Genomic DNA, 19661 nt, shown 5'->3' with positions numbered 1-19661 from the left:
GACATGGCACTCCCCTCAGGGTGCCATGCCAGCCTCTCACTGCCTATGCAAGTATAGGTCAGTCACCCCTCTAGCAGGCCTTACAGCCCTAAGGCAGGGTGCACTATACCATAGGTGAGGGTACCAGTGCATGAGCATGGTACCCCTACAGTGTCTAAACAAAACCTTAGTGTAGGAAGTTGGCTCTGTATGTGCTATTTCAAAGTAAGGAATAGCATGCAGAGTCCAAGGGTTCCCCTTAGAGGTAAAATTGTGGTAAAAATAGATAATACTAATGCTCTATTTTGTGGTAGTGTGGTCGAGCAGTAGGCTTATCCAAGGAGTAGTGTTAAGCATTTGTTGTACATACACATAGACAATAAATGAGGTACACACACTCAGAGACAAATCCAGCCAATAGGTTTTTGTATAGAAAAATATCTTTTCTTAGTTTATTTTAAGAACCACAGGTTCAAATTCTACATGTAATATCTCATTCGAAAGGTATTGCAGGTAAGTACTTTAGGAACTTCAAATCATAAAAATTGCATGTATACTTTACAAGTTATTGACAAATAGCTGTTTTAAAAGTGGACACTTAGTGCAATTTTCACAGTTCCTGGGGGAGGTAAGTTTTTGTTAGTTTTACCAGGTAAGTAAGACACTTACAGGGTTCAGTTCTTGGTCCAAGGTAGCCCACCGTTGGGGGTTCAGAGCAACCCCAAAGTCACCACACCAGCAGCTCAGGGCCGGTCAGGTGCAGAGTTCAAAGTGGTGCCCAAAACACATAGGCTAGAATGGAGAGAAGGGGGTGCCCCGGTTCCGGTCTGCTTGCAGGTAAGTACCCGCGTCTTCGGAGGGCAGACCAGGGGGGTTTTGTAGGGCACCGGGGGGGACACAAGCCCACACAGAAATTTCACCCTCAGCAGCGCGGGGGCGGCCGGGTGCAGTGTAGAAACAAGCGTCGGGTTGGTAATGGAAGTCAATGGGAGATCTAGGGATCTCTTCAGCGCTGCAGGCAGGCAAGGGGGGGGGTTCCTTGGGGAAACCTCCACTTGGTCAAGGGAGAGGGACTCCTGGGGGTCACTCCTCCAGTGAAAGTCCGGTCCTTCGGGTCCTGGGGGCTGCGGGTGCAGGGTCTCTCCCAGGTGTCGGGACTTAGGATTCAAAGAGTCGCGGTCAGGGGAAGCCTCGGGATTCCCTCTGCAGGCGGCGCTGTGGGGGCTCAGGGGGGACAGGTTTTTGTACTCACAGTCTTAGAGTAGTCCTGGGGTCCCTCCTGAGGTGTTGGATCGCCACCAGCCGAGTCGGGGTCGCCGGGTGCAGTGTTGCAAGTCTCACGCTTCTAGCGGGGAGCTTGCAGGGTTCTTTAAAGCTGCTGGAAACAAAGTTGCAGCTTTTCTTGGAGCAGGTCCGCTGTCCTCGGGAGTTTCTTGTCTTTTCGAAGCAGGGGCAGTCCTCAGAGGATGTCGAGGTCGCTGGTCCCTTTGGAAGGCGTCGCTGGAGCAGGATCTTTGGAAGGCAGGAGACAGGCCGGTGAGTTTCTGGAGCCAAGGCAGTTGTCGTCTTCTGGTCTTCCTCTGCAGGGGTTTTTCAGCTAGGCAGTCCTTCTTCTTGTAGTTGCAGGAATCTAATTTTCTAGGGTTCAGGGTAGCCCTTAAATACTAAATTTAAGGGCGTGTTTAGGTCTGGGGGGTTAGTAGCCAATGGCTACTAGCCCTGAGGGTGGGTACACCCTCTTTGTGCCTCCTCCCAAGGGGAGGGGGGTCACAATCCTAACCCTATTGGGGGAATCCTCCATCTGCAAGATGGAGGATTTCTAAAAGTTAGAGTCACCTCAGCTCAGGACACCTTAGGGGCTGTCCTGACTGGCCAGTGACTCCTCCTTGTTGCTTTCTTTGTTCCCTCCAGCCTGGCCGCCAAAAGTGGGGGCCGTGGCCGGAGGGGGCGGGCAACTCCACTAAGCTGGAGTGCCCTGCTGGGCTGTGACAAAGGGGTGAGCCTTTGAGGCTCACCGCCAGGTGTCACAGCTCCTGCCTGGGGGAGGTGTTAGCATCTCCACCCAGTGCAGGCTTTGTTACTGGCCTCAGAGTGACAAAGGCACTCTCCCCATGGGGCCAGCAACATGTCTCTGGCGTGGCAGGCTGCTGGAACTAGTCAGCCTACACAGACAGTCGGTTAAGTTTCAGGGGGCACCTCTAAGGTGCCCTCTGGGGTGTGTTTTGCAATAAAATGTACACTGGCATCAGTGTGCATTTATTGTGCTGAGAAGTTTGATACCAAACTTCCCAGTTTTCAGTGTAGCCATTATGGTGCTGTGGAGTTCGTGTAAAACAGACTCCCAGACCATATACTCTTATGGCTACCCTGCACTTACAATGTCTAAGGTTTTGTTTAGACACTGTAGGGGCACAGTGCTCATGCACTGGTACCCTCACCTATGGTATAGTGCACCCTGCCTTAGGGCTGTAAGGCCTGCTAGAGGGGTGTCTTACCTATACTGCATAGGCAGTGAGAGGCTGGCATGGCACCCTGAGGGGAGTGCCATGTCGACTTACTCATTTTGTTCTCACTAGCACACAAAGGCTTGTAAGCAGTGTGTCTGTGCTGAGTGAGGGGTCTCTAGGGTGGCATAAGACATGCTGCAGCCCTTAGAGACCTTCCTTGGCATCAGGGCCCTTGGTACTAGAAGTACCAGTTACAAGGGACTTATCTGAATGCCAGGGTGTGCCAATTGTGGATACAATGGTACATTTTAGGTGAAGGAACACTGGTGCTGGGGCCTGGTTAGCAGGGTCCCAGCACTCTTCTCAGTCAAGTCAGCATCAGTATCAGGCAAAAAGTGGGGGGTAACTGCAACAGGGAGCCATTTCTTTACACTTAGACATTGTAAGTGCAGGGTAGCCATAAGAGTATATGGTCTAGGAGTCTGTCAAACACGAACTCCACAGCACCATAATGGCTACACTGAAAACTGGGAAGTTTGGTATCAAACTTCTCAGCACAATAAATGCACACTGATGCCAGTGTACATTTTATTGCAAAATACACCCCAGAGGGCACCTTAGAGGTGCCCCCTGAAACTTAACCGACTGTCTGTGTAGGCTGACTAGTTCCAGCAGCCTGCCACACCAGAGACATGTTGCTGGCCCCATGGGGAGAGTGCCTTTGTCACTCTGAGGCCAGTAACAAAGCCTGCACTGGGTGGAGATGCTAACACCTCCCCCAGGCAGGAGCTGTGACATCTGGCGGTGAGCCTCAAAGGCTCACCCCTTTGTCACAGCCCAGCAGGGCACTCCAGCTTAGTGGAGTTGCCCGCCCCCTCCGGCCACGGCCCCCACTTTTGGCGGCAAGGCTGGAGGGAACAAAGAAAGCAACAAGGAGGAGTCACTGGCCAGTCAGGACAGCCCCTAAGGTGTCCTGAGCTGAGGTGACTCTGACTTTTAGAAATCCTCCATCTTGCAGATGGAGGATTCCCCCAATAGGGTTAGGATTGTGACCCCCTCCCCTTGGGAGGAGGCACAAAGAGGGTGTACCCACCCTCAGGGCTAGTAGCCATTGGCTACTAACCCCCCAGACCTAAACACGCCCTTAAATTTAGTATTTAAGGGCTACCCTGAACCCTAGAAAATTAGATTCCTGCGACAACAAGAAGAAGGACTGCCCAGCTGAAAACCCCTGCAGAGGAAGACCAGAAGACAACAACTGCCTTGGCTCCAGAAACTCACCGGCCTGTCTCCTGCCTTCCAAAGAACTCTGCTCCAGCGACGCCTTCCAAAGGGACCAGCGACCTCTGAATCCTCTGAGGACTGCCCTGCTTCGACGACGACCAGAAACTCCCGAGGACAGCGGACCTGCTCCAAAAAGACTGCAACTTTGTTTCAAGGAGCAGCTTTAAAGACCCCTGCAACTCCCCGCAAGAAGCGTGAGACTTGCAACACTGCACCCGGCGACCCCGACTCGGCTGGTGGAGAACCAACACCTCAGGGAGGACCCCCGGACTACTCTCCGACTGAGTACCAAAACCTGTCCCCCCTGAGCCCCCACAGCACTGCCTGCAGAGGGAATCCCGAGGCTTCCCCTGACCGCGACTCTCTGAAACCTAAGTCCCGACGCCTGGAAAAGACCCTGCACCCGCAGCCCCCAGGACCTGAAGGACCGGACTTTCACTGGAGAAGTGACCCCCAGGAGTCCCTCTCCCTTGCCCAAGTGGAGGTTTCCCCGAGGAAGCCCCCCCTTGCCTGCCTGCAGCGCTGAAGAGATCCGTTGATCTCTCAGACTAACATTGCAAACCCGACGCTTGTTTCTACACTGCACCCGGCCGCCCCCGCGCTGCTGAGGGTGAAATTTCTGTGTGGGCTTGTGTCCCCCCCCGGTGCCCTACAAAACCCCCCTGGTCTGCCCTCCGAAGACGCGGGTACTTACCTGCAAGCAGACCGGAACCGGGGCACCCCCTTCTCTCCATTCTAGCCTATGCGTTTTGGGCACCACTTTGAACTCTGCACCTGACCGGCCCTGAGCTGCTGGTGTGGTGACTTTGGGGTTGCTCTGAACCCCCAACGGTGGGCTACCTTGGACCAAGAACTGAACCCTGTAAGTGTCTTACTTACCTGGTAAAACTAACAAAAAACTTACCTCCCCCAGGAACTGTGAAAATTGCACTAAGTGTCCACTTTTGAAATAGCTATTTGTGAATAACTTGAAAAGTATACATGCAATTGAAATGATTCAAAGTTCCTAATGTACTTACCTGCAATACCTTTCAAGCAAGATATTACATGTTAAATTTGAACCTGTGGTTCTTAAAATAAACTAAGGAAAGATATTTTTCTATAACAAAACCTATTGGCTGGATTTGTCTCTGAGTGTGTGTACCTCATTTATTGTCTATGTGTATGTACAACAAATGCTTAACACTACTCCTTGGATAAGCCTACTGCTCGACCACACTACCACAAAATAGAGCATTAGTATTATCTATTTTTACCACTATTTTACCTCTAAGGGGAACCCTTGGACTCTGTGCATGCTATTCCTTACTTTGAAATAGCACATACAGAGCCAACTTCCTACAGGGGGTCACATTCCTATCCCTATTGGGGGAATCCTCCATCTGCAAGATGGAGGATTTCTAAAAGTCAGTCACCTCAGCTCAGGACACCTTAGGGGCTGTCCTGACTGGCCAGTGACTCCTCCTTGTTTTTCTCATTATCTCCTCCGGCCTTGCCGCCAAAAGTGGGGCTGTGGCCGGAGGGGGCGGGCAACTCCACTAGCTGGAGTGCCCTGTGGTGCTGTAACAAAGGGGGTGAGCCTTTGAGGCTCACCACCAGGTGTTACAGTTCCTGCAGGGGGAGGTGTGAAGCACCTCCACCCAGTACAGGCTTTGTTACTAGCCACAGAGTGACAAAGCCACTCTCCCCATGTGGCCAGCAACATGTCTCGAGTGTGGCAGGCTGCTAAAACCAGTCAGCCTACACAGGTAGTTGGTTAAGGTTTCAGGGGGCACCTCTAAGGTGCCCTCTGGGGTGTATGTTACAATAAAATGTACACTGGCATCAGTGTGCATTTATTGTGCTGAGACGTTTGATACCAAACTTCCCAGTTTTCAGTGTAGCCATTATGGTGCTGTGGAGTTCGTGCTTGACAGACTCCCAGACCATATACTCTTATGGCTACCCTGCACTTACAATGTCTAAGGTTTTGCTTAGACACTGTAGGGGCACAGTGCTCATGCACTGGTGCCCTCACCTATGGTATAAGTAAGGCCTGCTAGAGGGGTGACTTATCTATACTGCATAGGCAGTGTGAGGTTGGCATGGCACCCTGAGGGGAGTGCCATGTCAACTTACTCGTTTTGTCCTCACCAGCACACACAAGCTGGCCAGCAGTGTGTCTGTGCTGAGTGAGGGGTCCCCAGGGTGGCATAAGACATGCTGCATCCCTTAGAGACCTTCCCTGGCATCAGGGCCCTTGGTACCAGGGGTACCAGTTACAAGGGACTTACCTGGATGCCAGGGTGTGCCAATTGTGGAAACAAAAGTACAGGTTAGGGAAAGAACACTGGTGCTGGGGCAGGTTAGCAGGCCTCAGCACACTTTCAATTCAAAACATAGCATCAGCAAAGGCAAAAAGTCAGGGGGTAACCATGCCAAGGAGGCATTTCCTTACAGTTAGGCACTGGGATAGCTTAGACACCAACTTAGAGGGACACTGATCTAACATTAACAGAATCTTTACTTATTCCCACCATTACATATAAATAGAAGCAATGTTGCAGAAATGATCCGTTCTAGTAAAACCATTACGTTTTTAGAGCAGTTATCCCACAGCTAAGTCTCACCACTTCATGTGATAGAGAAACCAGTGTAAAGACTTTTACCAGATATGTTTTCAAAGCAGCCTGGCAGTGATGGAACGATAATTAACACACAATTCACAAACTACAGGTAAGCACTATACCATAGTCAAACATCACACAAGACAGGACATGCTTGGACGATTGGACAAATGCCATATGGAGTGCCAACCTACGCAATTAATGAGGTAGACTATTTGCAGAACAGGGCTTTGTTCAGTACAAAGGTGACAAATGCTACTCAACAGCAAACTCCTGAGAAAACTTCAGGTTTTTTTTTTTTTTTTTGCTGGCAGCTACTTTCAAAATAACATTAGGGTTATAAAAGGACAGAAGTTTAAACTGAGTTGCCAGTAAAAGCCTAAATTGATGGTAATACAGAAAAAAAGGCAAAAATGCATGCCAGTCTGTGCTATAGAGTTAAAGTACTTTTTGACCAGACGCACATTGCAGGAAAACGCTGTCAGCAATTCCTTCGCGTGTGTGTGTGTGTGTGTGTGTGTGTGTGTGTGTGTGTGTGTGTGTGTCTATTCATGAGGATTTTACCTGGCCTTGGTCCTCTAGGTGGAAAATTTGCTCGTTCACGGGGACGCTGATCTCGCAGTCGAGGAGACTGCAACTGAGTTTCAGGTTTATTTTCAACTCTTTGCTGAAACAGGAGGAAAACAGCCAAAGAAATAACAGATTTAACAAAGAAGACAAATAGTGAAATTGGTTACTATGAAAACAACTTGACAAAGTGGCAATCACTGCAACAACAGGAAGCATTTATAAGCATGTCCCTTTGAATACTAAGTATTTTAAGAATGCTTCTGTCCACATGCCAGTGCCATTCAGCTTAAGGACCTGCTTCTAGAAAATACAGTTCCAAGTAAGAGAAAAACATTCAAGTACAAAAGAAAATGGGGCCCAATTGCCAGGTAAGGTGATCTGCTTCAAAAGAAAAGCATCAAGAAAATTAAATTTTGAAAAATTCTGGGCGAGCCACTTTATTCAAATAAGAACAAATTTTAAATTGAGATGAAAACTTCATGTGGTGGCTCTACGCACTGCCATGGTCTAAATTGGCAGGCATTTTTTTTTTTTTTTTTTTTTTTTTTTTTAAAGAACAGGTCCAGAATGTGCTTTAAAAATGAATGCTGTTTGCTATCAATACCCTCCCCTCCATCAAGGAACGGTCATACATTCAAAACTTTAAAAAAATCAGTTAAGTAAAACTAAAACACCTGTCGAATGATGCCCAAAGTGTTGAAGTCTGGGGTGTGCCAACTTTGCATTCTGTGATAGACAGGCATGCACCAGACCGATATGTGCTTTGAAACAGCCCGAAACATTTTAGGCAGGATTTCCGTAGGGCAACAAATGTGTACAGTAAACTACAACTTAATTTTGATACAGCTTTAAGCAATTTTCAAAGAAGAAAATCTAATGCGTTCACAGATCGATTACCTGTGAGGCTGGTGCTTTAACAACATGGGGCGGAATTCCAGAGGAAGGAACTGTACCACTAGGAGGCAGGTTTTTACTGGTCACTGAAGCCCAGGAGAAAGCCTGCAGGAAATGCAACAAACCTAGGCTACTAATCATGACAAACCATATCCCTAAAGGGAAACTAATCTTCCAAACAATTACAAAGTTTATATGTACTATGTTAAGTAGTTCTCAGAATATTGTAAACTGCTAAATATTGGCTATAACAATATTTTTTGAATTACTGGCGTTTTGCATTACTTCTCCAGCAACAATATAAAATGATCAGATATGTTCAACAATACAGCCTGACCAGTATGAAATAGTATGAATGTAAGCTGCAGACAATGTAGAAATATGCCATCTTTTGGTGTTTAATATGCTCTGTGTCAAATGTTTAACACATAAACATAAATCAAATTAGCAAAATTAAAGTTCTTTTGCTAAGCAATTAAGAGGGATGCTTCAACATCACTTCAAAATACTCGCTGCAAAATAAATTTGAGCCGCCAAACAAGTTGCCATTTTTCTACTCTTAAGTCTGCAACACTACACAGTCAAACATATTCTTGAAAAAAATTGATGCTAGTCACAACGCACAGCATTTCAACAATGACGTACTAATTGTTAGCAGTGTTTAATGAATAACCATCCCACTTTCCCCCACAAAAGTAGCTTAATGACTAAATTTCCTACTTTAACATCAGTCAGATAAGTATGTCCAAATTTCGGCCAGATACGAACTACAAAGAACTAAGTAGAATAATCACGTATTACAGGAAAACAGCAGTCAAGGGTTCTACATAATATGCATCAATCCAAAATGAAAATAAATTACTTTGTCTACAGCTAAGCTTGCTACAATGTAAAAATTCTCAGAAACATTCATAACTTTAATATACTGTGCTTGCTTCATAACCCTTAACGTTGTGCATTAAACATTAATTTCTAACAATGATCCCAAAAAGTGCCCTTCTCAACACTTAAACCATGGGCAGAAAAGAAATATGTTACTTCATTAAAAATACCTAAACATCGGTTTCTAAATAACAGCAATACGTCCATGATATTTCCAAGCAAATGTACCCTACTCGAATTTAAAAGAAATAGGAAATAGGAATGTGGTGTTAAGGAAGATTACTTACCAGTAACAATGGTCTTTCTGATTTAAATCTGTGGACCATCAGCAATCTAGTGGTTTGAGTCACAAACACTTAATTTTAAATTAAGTTCAGAGACTCTTCCGGGGTTGGCCAACTGAGTCCACTATGATGCAGTAAGGATGATAACACTGATGTGATGTCAAAATTGATGTTGTGTGATGGCACTTACAAAGCAAGGGAATTGTTAAAAATATGGTTTGTGTAGCACACCATAATTTAGTTTACCCAGTGTACATCTGTTCGGGGCATGTAGTGCTGCAGATTCACATGCTATGCATATCCCTTCCGACATTTAGTGTTGGGCCCGGAGTGTTACAAGTTGTTTTTCTTCTAAGTCTTTTGAGAGTCACGGGATCGAGTGACTCCTCCTCTCATTTCTATTGCACATGGGCATCGACTCCACTGTTAGATTGTTTTCCCGCAGAGGGTGAAGAAAGGAGTGAGAGTATAGAAATATAAAGAGATGTCTATGCACATGTACAAATGTTAGAAACTTAAACGATTACAGGCTTCCGGGGAGGGTGCATGTGAATCTGCAGCACTACATGCCACGAGCAGATGTACACTAGGTAAGTGACATTTTCTGTTCAATGGCATGTATAGCTGCAGATACACATGCTATGCATAGTCTACAATGCAGTTAGTCCTCCCAAAAAGCGGTGGCTAGCCTGTAGGAGTTGAAGTTGTTTGGAATAAAGTCCTTAAAACAGCTTGGCCTACAGTGGCTTGTTGCTGTGAGAACACACACAGTAGTGTTTTGTAAAATGTATGATGGGTTGACCATGTAGCTGCTTTGCAGGTATCGACCATTAGTATGTTTCCTAAAAAAGCCATTGTTGTACCTTTCTTTCTTGTAGAATGTGCTTTAGGAGTGATTAAAAGTTGTCTCTTTGCTTTGATATAACATATCTGTACACATCTAACAATCCATCTAGCTAAAACTTGTTTTGATATAGGATTGCCTGTATGTGGTTGTTGTAAAGCAACAAAAAGTTGCTTTGTTTTCCTAAAATCTTTAGTTCTGTCTATGTAGTACGTAAGAGCTCTTTTGAGATCTAATGTATAAAGAGCTCTTTCTGCCACAGAATCTGGCTATGGAAAGAAGACTGGCAATTCCACAGTTTGATGTGAAAAGGAGATACTAATTTTGGATTTGTTCTTAGTACAACCTTATGTTTGTGCACTTGGAAAAAAGGTTCTTCAGGAGTGAATGCTTGTATTTCACTAACTCTTCTTAAAGAAGTAATAGCCACAAGGAAGGCGACCTTCCATGTTAAAAATTGAATTTGGCAAGAGCGCATGGGTTCAAAGGGTGGTCCCATGAGTCTGGTAAGTACAATATTTAAATTCCATGATGGAACAGGTGGTGTTCTGGGTGGAATGATGCGTTTTAATCCTTCCATGAAGGCTTTGATAACAGGAACTCTGAATAGAGAAGTATGTTGAATAGTTTGTAAGTATGCAGAAATTGCAGTAAGGTGTATTTTATTGGATGAAAAAGCCAAGTTTGATTTCTGTAAAGGAAGTAAATAGCATACGATATCTTGTATAGATGCTGTAAGTGGATCTATGGTTTTAGAATGACAATAATAGACAAATCTTTTCCACTTGTTCTGCGCTAGTAGTAGGTTTTCGTGCTTGTTTAATTACTTCCATACATTCTGATGGAAGATTTAAATAACCAAATTCTATGACTTCAGGAGCCAAATGGCTAGATTGAGAGCATTGGGGTTTGGATGCCTGATTTGATCTTTGTTTTGTGTTAACAAATCTAGTCTGTTTGGGAGTTTGGAGTGAGGTACTACAGATAGGTCTAATAGCGTTGTGTACCAAGGCTGGTGTGCCCATGTTGGTGCTATGAGTATCATGTGGAGTGACATTTGACGTAATTTGTTGACTAGAAAAGGAAGGAGTGGGAGAGGGGGGAAAAGTGTAAGCAAATACCCGACCAATTGAGGCATTTGGGCTAGAAGGGACAGCCAAGATGAACGTGTCCCTCCCTGTTTGTTGAGATAATACACAGTTGTCATGTTGTCTGTTTTTATGAGAACATTTTTCTGTTTGAGAAGAGATTGAAATGCTTTTAGGGCAAGGACCACAGATAATTTTAAGTGGTTTACGTGTAGCTGTTTGTTTGACATCCCACTGACCTTGAATGGTTTGATTGTTTAGGTGAGCTCCCCAACAGATCACTGATGCATCTGTTGTAATTATGGTCCGAGGCACAGGGTCTTGAAACGACCGCCCCTTCATTAAATTGTTGCGATTCCACCATTGAAGGGACATATGTGTTTGGTGGTCCATCAACACTAGATCTTGAAGTTGACAGTGTGCTTGTGACCATAGTTGTGCAAGGCACTGTTGTAAGGGCCACATGTTTAATCTTGCATGTGGTACTATTGCTATGCAAGATGCCATCATTCCTAGAATCTTCATGATAAATCTTATTGTATTTTTGATGTGGCTGTATGAGTGATATTAAATTTTGGAAAGCTTGTATCCTTTGTATATTTGGATACGCTAGAGCTAGTTGAGTATTTAGGATAGCACCTAGATACGGTTGTACTTGTGCTGGTTGAAGATGTGACTTTTGGTAGTTTATAGAAAACCCTGGTGTGTGCAGAGTTTCTGTAAGGAAATGCCTCCTTGGCATGGTTGCCCCCTGACTTTTTGCCTTTGCTGATGCTATGTTTACAATTGAAAGTGTGCTGAGGCCTGCTAACCAGGCCCCAGCACCAGTGTTCTTTCCCTAACCTGTACTTTTGTATCCACAATTGGCAGACCCTGGCATCCAGATAAGTCCCTTGTAACTGGTACTTCTAGTACCAAGGGCCCTGATGCCAAGGAAGGTCTCTAAGGGCTGCAGCATGTCTTATGCCACCCTGGAGACCTCTCACTCAGCACAGACACACTGCTTGCCAGCTTGTGTGTGCTAGTGAGGACAAAATGAGTAAGTCGACATGGCACTCCCCTCAGGGTGCCATGCCAGCCTCTCACTGCCTATGCAGTATAGGTAAGACACCCCTCTAGCAGGCCTTACAGCCCTAAGGCAGGGTGCACTATACCATAGGTGAGGGTACCAGTGCATGAGCATGGTACCCCTACAGTGTCTAAACAAAACCTTAGACATTGTAAGTGCAGGGTAGCCATAAGAGTATATGGTCTGGGAGTCTGTCAAACACGAACTCCACAGCACCATAATGGCTACACTGAAAACTGGGAAGTTTGGTATCAAACTTCTCAGCACAATAAATGCACAATGATGCCAGTGTACATTTTATTGCAAAATACACCCCAGAGGGCACCTTAGAGGTGCCCCCTGAAACTTAACCGACTGTCTGTGTAGGCTGACTAGTTCCAGCAGCCTGCCACACTAGAGACATGTTGCTGGCCCCATGGGGAGAGTGCCTTTGTCACTCTGAGGCCAGTAACAAAGCCTGCACTGGGTGAAGATGCTAACACCTCCCCCAGGCAGGAGCTGTAACACCTGGCGGTGAGCCTCAAAGGCTCACCCCTTTGTCACAGCCCAGCAGGGCACTCCAGCTTAGTGGAGTTGCCCGCCCCCTCCGGCCACGGCCCCCACTTTTGGCGGCAAGGCTGGAGGGAACAAAGAAAGCAACAAGGAGGAGTCACTGGCCAGTCAGGACAGCCCCTAAGGTGTCCTGAGCTGAAGTGACTCTAACTTTTAGAAATCCTCCATCTTGCAGATGGAGGATTCCCCCAATAGGGTTAGGATTGTGACCCCCTCCCCTTGGGAGGAGGCACAAAGAGGGTGTACCCACCCTCAGGGCTAGTAGCCATTGGCTACTAACCCCCCAGACCTAAACACGCCCTTAAATTTAGTATTTAAGGGCTACCCTGAACCCTAGAAAATTAGATTCCTGCAAACTACAAGAAGGACTGCCTAGCTGAAAACCCCTGCCTAGGAAGACCAGAAGACGACAACTGCCTTGGCTCCAGAAACTCACCGGCCTGTCTCCTGCCTTCCAAAGAACTCTGCTCCAGCGACGCCTTCCAAGGGACCAGCGACCTCTGAATCCTCTGAGGACTGCCCTGCTTCGAAAAAGACAAGAAACTCCCGAGGACAGCGGACCTGCTCCAAAAAGACTGCAACTTTGTTTCAAGAAGCAGCTTTAAAGAACCCTGCAACTCCCCGCAAGAAGCGTGAGACTTGCAACACTGCACCCGGCGACCCCGACTCGGCTGGTGGAGAACCAACACCTCAGGGAGGACCCCCGGACTACTCTACGACTGAGTACCAAAACCTGTCCCCCCTGAGCCCCCACAGCGCCGCCTGCAGAGGGAATCCCGAGGCTTCCCCTGACCGCGACTCTCTGAAACCTAAGTCCCGACGCCTGGAAAAGACCCTGCACCCGCAGCCCCCAGGGCCTGAAGGACCGGACTTTCACTGGAGTAGTGACCCCCAGGAGTCCCTCTCCCTTGCCCAAGTGGAGGTTTCCCCGAGGAAGCCCCCCCTTGCCTGCCTGCAATGACCGAAAGGTAACACTTTGAACTGGGTAGGTTTTTCTGAGATATTTTCTGTGTGCTGGATGGATGGGTATGTGAAAATACGCATCTTTTAGATCCAGTGTTGCCATAAAATCTTGCTGTTTTAACAGTGGGACTACATCCTGTACTGTTACCATGTGAATAGAGTTCTGAGATCTAGTATTGGTCTGAATGTTTTGTCTTTTTTGGGAATGAGGAAATACAGGGAGTAAACCCCTGTTCCTTTGTGATGATGTGGCACAAGCTCTATGGCTTGTTTGAGTAATAGTGCCTGTAACTCTGTTTGCAACATTGAAATGTGTTGAGATGAGAGTTTGTGTGGTTTTGGGGGAATATCTGGAGGAGTTTGTGTGAACTCTATGCAGTAACCATGTTGGATAATGGATAAAACCCAACTGTCTGTTGTGATGGGTAACCAGTGGGTGTGGAACCTTTGTAGTCTTCCTCCCACATGGGAAGTGTGGTGAGGGAAGATGTGGATGAAGTCACTGTTTGGTATGCATGGGTTGCTTTGAGGGCTGATATTTTCCTCTAGATCTGGGAAATTGTCCTCTGTAGGTTCCCCGAAACCCCCCTCTCTGGTATTGTGCCTGGTAAGAGTGTTTGGATTGGGAGGTAGATGGCTCAGATGGTTGGGGTCTAAAGCCTCCCCTATATTGAGGCTTTCAAAATGAGCCTCTGTATTGAGTTGAATAAAAGCGCCCCCATAGCTTTGGCAGCGTCGGTGTCTTTTTTCATTTTGTCAATGGGTTTATCAACCTGTGTGCCAAATAGTGGTAGTTCGTTGAAAGGCTCGTTCAGAACAGCCTGCTGAATTTCAGGTTTAAAGCCTGACGACCTAAGCCATGCGTGTCGCCTAATGGTGACAGCCGTATTAATAGTTCTTGCGGCTGTGTCTGCGGAGTCTAACGCTGACCCGATCTGTCTGGTGTGTGGTGAGCACCTATGGCGTCATCACCTTTTACCAGGTCCAGGTATCCCCTATTACTGAGGTGTAGTCATTGTCTAGAAAGCCATAGCTCTCTAGAGGTAGCGCTGGATGCAAAGCTTATGTAATACCACTGTAGTCACAGAGCACTTTCACACATGAAAGAACCACATGGTGTTACAAAAATAAAAGGTACTTTATAAGAGTATGAAAATGTCACTTACCCAGTGTACATCTGTTCGTGGCATCAGTCGCAGTAGATTCGCATGTTCTGCAATAGCTCGCCATCTGGTGTTGGGCCGGAGTGTTACAAGTTGTTTTTCTTCGAAGAAGTCTTTCGAGTCACGGGACCGAGTGACTCCTCCTTTTGTCTCCATTGCGCATGGGCGTCGACTCCATCTTCGATTGTTTTTCCCCGCAGAGGGTGAGGTAGGAGTTGAATTGTAGTAATAGTGCCCATGCAATGGAGTGACTAAGTATGCACCTATTTAAGGTTGAGATGATACATATATAAATAATTGAAGGTAACTTCCAAACTGCTACAGGCTCCCGGGGAGGCGGGTGGGCACATGCGAATCTACTGCGACTGATGCCACGAACAGATGTACACTGGGTAAGTGACATTTTCAGTTCGATGGCATCTGTCGCTGTAGATACGCATGTTCTGCAATAGACTAGTAAGCAGTTATTTCCCCAAAAGCGGTGGATCAGCCTGTAGGAGTGGAAGTAGTCTGAAATAATGTCCTTAATACAGCTTGACCTACTGTGGCTTGTTGTGCGGATAACACGTCTACACAGTAGTGCTTGGTGAATGTGTGAGGCGTAGACCATGTGGCTGCCTTACATATTTCTTGCATTGGGATGTTTCCTAGAAAGGCCATGGTAGCACCTTTCTTTCTGGTTGAGTGTGCCCTGGGTGTAATGGGCAGCTGTCGTTTAGCTTTAAGGTAGCAGATTTGGATGCATTTAACTATCCATCTGGCTATACCTTGTTTTGAAATTGGGTTTCCTGCATGAGGTTTTTGAAATGCAATAAAGAGTTGTTTAGTCTTTCTGATGTTCTTTGTTCTGTCAATGTAATACATTAATGCTCTTTTGACATCTAATGTATGTAGTGCCCTTTCAGCTACGGAATCTGGCTGTGGAAAGAACACTGGAAGTTCCACTGTTTGATTTAGATGGAACGGTGAAATAACCTTTGGCAAAAATTTAGGATTGGTCCTTAGGACGACTTTATTTTTGTGTAGTTGTATAAAAGGTTCCTGTATAGTAAACGCCTGAATCTCGCTTACTCTTCTCAGGGAAGTAATGGCGATGAGAAATGCCACCTTCCAGGTTAGGAACTGTATGTCGCAGGAGTGCATGGGTTCAAAAGGTGGACCCATAAGTCTAGTTAGGACAACATTTAGGTTCCATGAAGGAACAGGTAGTGTTCTTGGTGGTATAATTCTCCTAAGGCCCTCCATGAATGCTTTAATGACTGGTATTTTATATAGGGAAGTTGAATAGGTAGTCTGCAGGTATGCAGATATTGCTGCAAGGTGAATCTTAATGGAAGAGAAAGCTAGGTTAGATTTTTGTAAGTGAAGCAAGTAACCCACTACATGTTCTGGAGTTGTGTGTAATGGTTGTATTTGATTAATATGGCAGTAGCAAACAAACCTCTTCCATTTACTTGCATAGCAGTGCCTGGTGGATGGCCTTCTTGCTTGTTTTATGACTTCCATACATTTTTGGGTAAGTTGTAAGTGTCCGAATTCTAGGATTTCAGGAGCCAGATTGCTAGATTCAGCGATGCTGGATCTGGGTGTCTGATCTTTTGGTTGTGCTGTGTCAACAGATCTGGCCTGTTGGGCAATTTGATGCAGGGTACCACTGATAGGTCTAGCAGCGTTGTGTACCAGGGTTGCCTTGCCCAAGTTGGTGCTATCAATATGAGTTTGAGTTTGCTTTGACTGAGTTTGTTTACCAGGTAAGGAAGGAGAGGGAGAGGAGGAAAAGCGTAAGCAAATATCCCTGACCAGTTCATCCATAGGGCATTGCCTTGGGATTGTTTGTGTGGGTATCTGGATGCGAAGTTTTGGCATTTTGCGTTCTCCCTTGTCGCAAACAAGTCTATCTGAGGTGTTCCCCAGAGTTTGAAATAAGTGTTCAGTATTTGGGGGTGAATTTCCCATTCGTGGACCTGTTGGTGATCTCGAGAGAGATTGTCTGCGAGTTGATTTTGTATCCCTGGTATAAACTGTGCAATTAGGCGAATTTGGTTGTGAATTGCCCAATGCCAAATTTTTTGTGCTAGCAGGCTTAACTGCGTGGAGTGCGTCCCTCCCTGCTTGTTTAGATAATACATTGTTGTCATGTTGTTTGTTTTGACGAGAATGTATTTGTGAACTATTATTGGTTGGAAAGCTTTTAGTGCTTGAAAAACTGCTAGAAGTTCTAGGTGATTGATATGCAGTTTTGTTTGATGTACGTTCCATTGTCCTTGTATGCTGTGTTGATTGAGGTGTGCTCCCCACCCTGTCATGGAAGCATCTGTTGTTATTACGTATTGTGGCACTGGGTCTTGGAAAGGCCGCCCCTTGTTTAAATTTATGTTGTTCCACCACAGAAGCGAGAGGTAAGTTTGGCGGTCTATTAACACCAGATCTAGAAGGTGACCCTGTGCTTGAGACCACTGTGATGCTAGGCATTGTTGTAAGGGCCTCATGTGCAGTCTTGCGTTTGGGACAATGGCTATGCATGATGACATCATGCCTAGGAGTTGTAATACCATCTTTGCCTGTATCTTTTGTGTTGGATACATGCGTTGTATGATGGTGTTGAAATTTTGAATTCTTTGTGGACTTGGAGTGGCTACTCCTTTTGATGTGTCTATTATGGCTCCTAGGTATTGTTGTACCTTGCGTGGCAGAATTTTGGATTTTGTGAAATTGACGGTGAACCCTAGTTTGAAGAGGGTTTGTATGATATGATTTGTGTGATTTGAGCACTCTATTAACGAATGGGCCTTGATTAGCCAGTCGTCTAGATATGGGAACACATGTATTTGCTGCCTTCTTATGTGTGCTGCGACCACTGCTAGACATTTGGTAAAGACTCTTGGTGCGGTTGTTAATCCGAAAGGCAGTACCTTGAATTGGTAATGTATTCCTTTGAATACAAACCTTAGGTATTTCCTGTGCGATGGGTGTATTGGTATATGGAAATAAGCATCCTTGAGGTCTAAAGTTGCCATGTAGTCGTGCAGTTTTAGCAATGGCAATACTTCTTGTAGTGTGACCATGTGGAAGTGGTCTGATTTGATGAAAGTGTTCACTACTCTGAGGTCTAGGATTGGTCTCAGCGTTTTATCCTTCTTTGGTATCAGAAAGTACAGTGAGTAAACTCCTGTGTTTATTTGTGTGTTTGGCACTAATTCGATTGCATTCTTTTGCAATAGTGCCTGCACTTCTATCTCCAGGAGATTGGAATGGTGTGTTGTTAAATTTTGTGCTTTTGGTGGTATGTTTGGAGGGAATTGTAGAAATTCTATGCAATAACCATGTTGGATAATTGCTAGAACCCAAGTGTCTGTAGTGATTTCCTCCCATGCTTTGTAATAATGACCTATTCTTCCCCCCACTGGTGTTGTGTGGAGGGGGTGAGTGACATGTGAGTCATTGTTTAGTAGTAGGGGTTTTGGGGCTTTGAAATCTCCCTCTATTTCTAGGGAATTGCCCTCCTCTATATTGTCCCCGAAAACCTCCTCTATACTGTCCCTGGTAAGTGGACGGTGTTGCTTGTGAGGTGCTGGCTTGTGTGCTTTGACCCCGAAACCCCCCTCGAAAGGGCGTTTTACGGAATGTGCTGTAATTCCCTCTGCTCTGCGGGGAGTAGAGTGCGCGCATGGCTTTGGCAGTGTCTGTATCTTTTTTGAGTTTCTCAATCGCTGTGTCCACTTCTGGACCGAACAGTTCTTTTTCATTAAAAGGCATATTGAGAACTGCTTGTTGAATCTCTGGTTTAAATCCAGACGTTCGGAGCCATGCATGCCTTCTGATAGTTACAGATGTATTAATTGTCCGTGCAGCTGTATCTGCAGCGTCCATGGAGGAACGTATCTGGTTGTTGGAGATGGTCTGTCCCTCCTCAACCACTTGTTTTGCCCTATTTTGGAAGTCTTTGGGCAGATGTTCAATGAGATGTTGCATCTCGTCCCAGTGGGCTCTGTCATAGCGCGCAAGTAGTGCCTGGGAGTTCGCGATGCGCCACTGGTTTGCAGCTTGTGCTGCGACTCTCTTACCAGCTGCATCGAACTTGCGGCTTTCTTTATCTGGGGGTGGTGCATCTCCAGATGTGTGAGAGTTGGCCCTTTTCCTAGCTGCTCCTACAACCACAGAGTCTGGTGGCAGCTGTGTTGTGATGAAAACCGGGTCCGTAGGAGGCGGCTTATACTTTTTTTCCACTCTTGGTGTGATTGCCCTACTTTTGACCGGGTCCTTAAATATGTCTTTTGCGTGCCGGAGCATACCAGGGAGCATAGGCAGGCTTTGGTAGGACCTGTGGGTGGAGGAGAGTGTGTTGAACAAGAAATCATCCTCGACCTGTTCTGAGTGGAGGCTTACGTTGTGAAATTGTGCTGCTCTAGCCACCACCTGAGAGTACGCGGTGCTGTCTTCTGGTGGAGATGGTTTTGTAGGGTATGCCTCTGGGCTGTTATCTGACACTGGGGCGTCGTATAGGTCCCATGCGTCCTGATCTTGGTCACCCTGGCTCATGGTGGTGTGAGCTGGGGAGTGTGATGGCGTTTGTGCTGGTGAAACGTTAATCACGGGCGGAGGAGAGGGTGGTGGTGTAACTCTTTTCACCACTTTTGGTTGTGGTGCTTGTTCCGTCTGGAACTCCAACCTTCTCTTTCTCCTAATGGGGGGAAGGGTGCTTATTTTTCCTGTTCCCTGCTGAATGAAGATACGCTTTTGCGTATGGTCCACATCAGTTGCTTGTAGCTCTTCCTCAAACCTATGCTTTTGCATTTGGGAGGTTAGCGAGTGCTCTTCTGTATAAGAGCCTGAAGCTGGGTCGCTTGCAGTTTGTTTCGGCATCGAAACTTTGTCTGCGTGTTTTTTCGGCTCCGAGGTGACTTTTTTCCTTTTCGGGGCCGAAACCTCTCGGCGTCGATCTGTTTCGGTGCCGCTGTCTCCGCGTCGAGACGTGTCCACACCGGCATCTCGGTGTCGAGGCTTGTCTCCAGCACTTTCTCGGTCCCGAGAAGGCT

The 19661-nt window shown here is 46.2% G+C and overlaps 1 protein-coding gene across 2 annotated transcripts in view; it reads right to left on the bottom strand.

Moving 5' to 3' along the window:
• G3BP2 (G3BP stress granule assembly factor 2) overlaps window positions 1-19661 on the bottom strand; it is a 306903-nt gene that overhangs the window by 160679 nt on the left and 126563 nt on the right. The window contains exons 8-9 of one of the 2 annotated variants that reach the window (XM_069230287.1): window positions 7784-7885; window positions 6881-6983 (exon numbers count right to left, since the gene is read on the bottom strand). In XM_069230287.1, the coding sequence (XP_069086388.1) occupies window positions 6881-6983; window positions 7784-7885 (205 nt within the window). The remainder of the gene's footprint in view (window positions 1-6880; window positions 6984-7783; window positions 7886-19661) is intronic. The other variant, XM_069230288.1, reaches the window with a different exon arrangement.

The sequence above is a fragment of the Pleurodeles waltl genome, chromosome 1_1 (assembly GCF_031143425.1).
Source record: "Pleurodeles waltl isolate 20211129_DDA chromosome 1_1, aPleWal1.hap1.20221129, whole genome shotgun sequence".
Lineage (NCBI taxonomy): Eukaryota > Metazoa > Chordata > Amphibia > Caudata > Salamandridae > Pleurodeles > Pleurodeles waltl.
The sequence above is the reverse complement of the archived record's forward strand: the minus strand, read 5'-3'. Positions and strand labels throughout refer to the sequence as shown.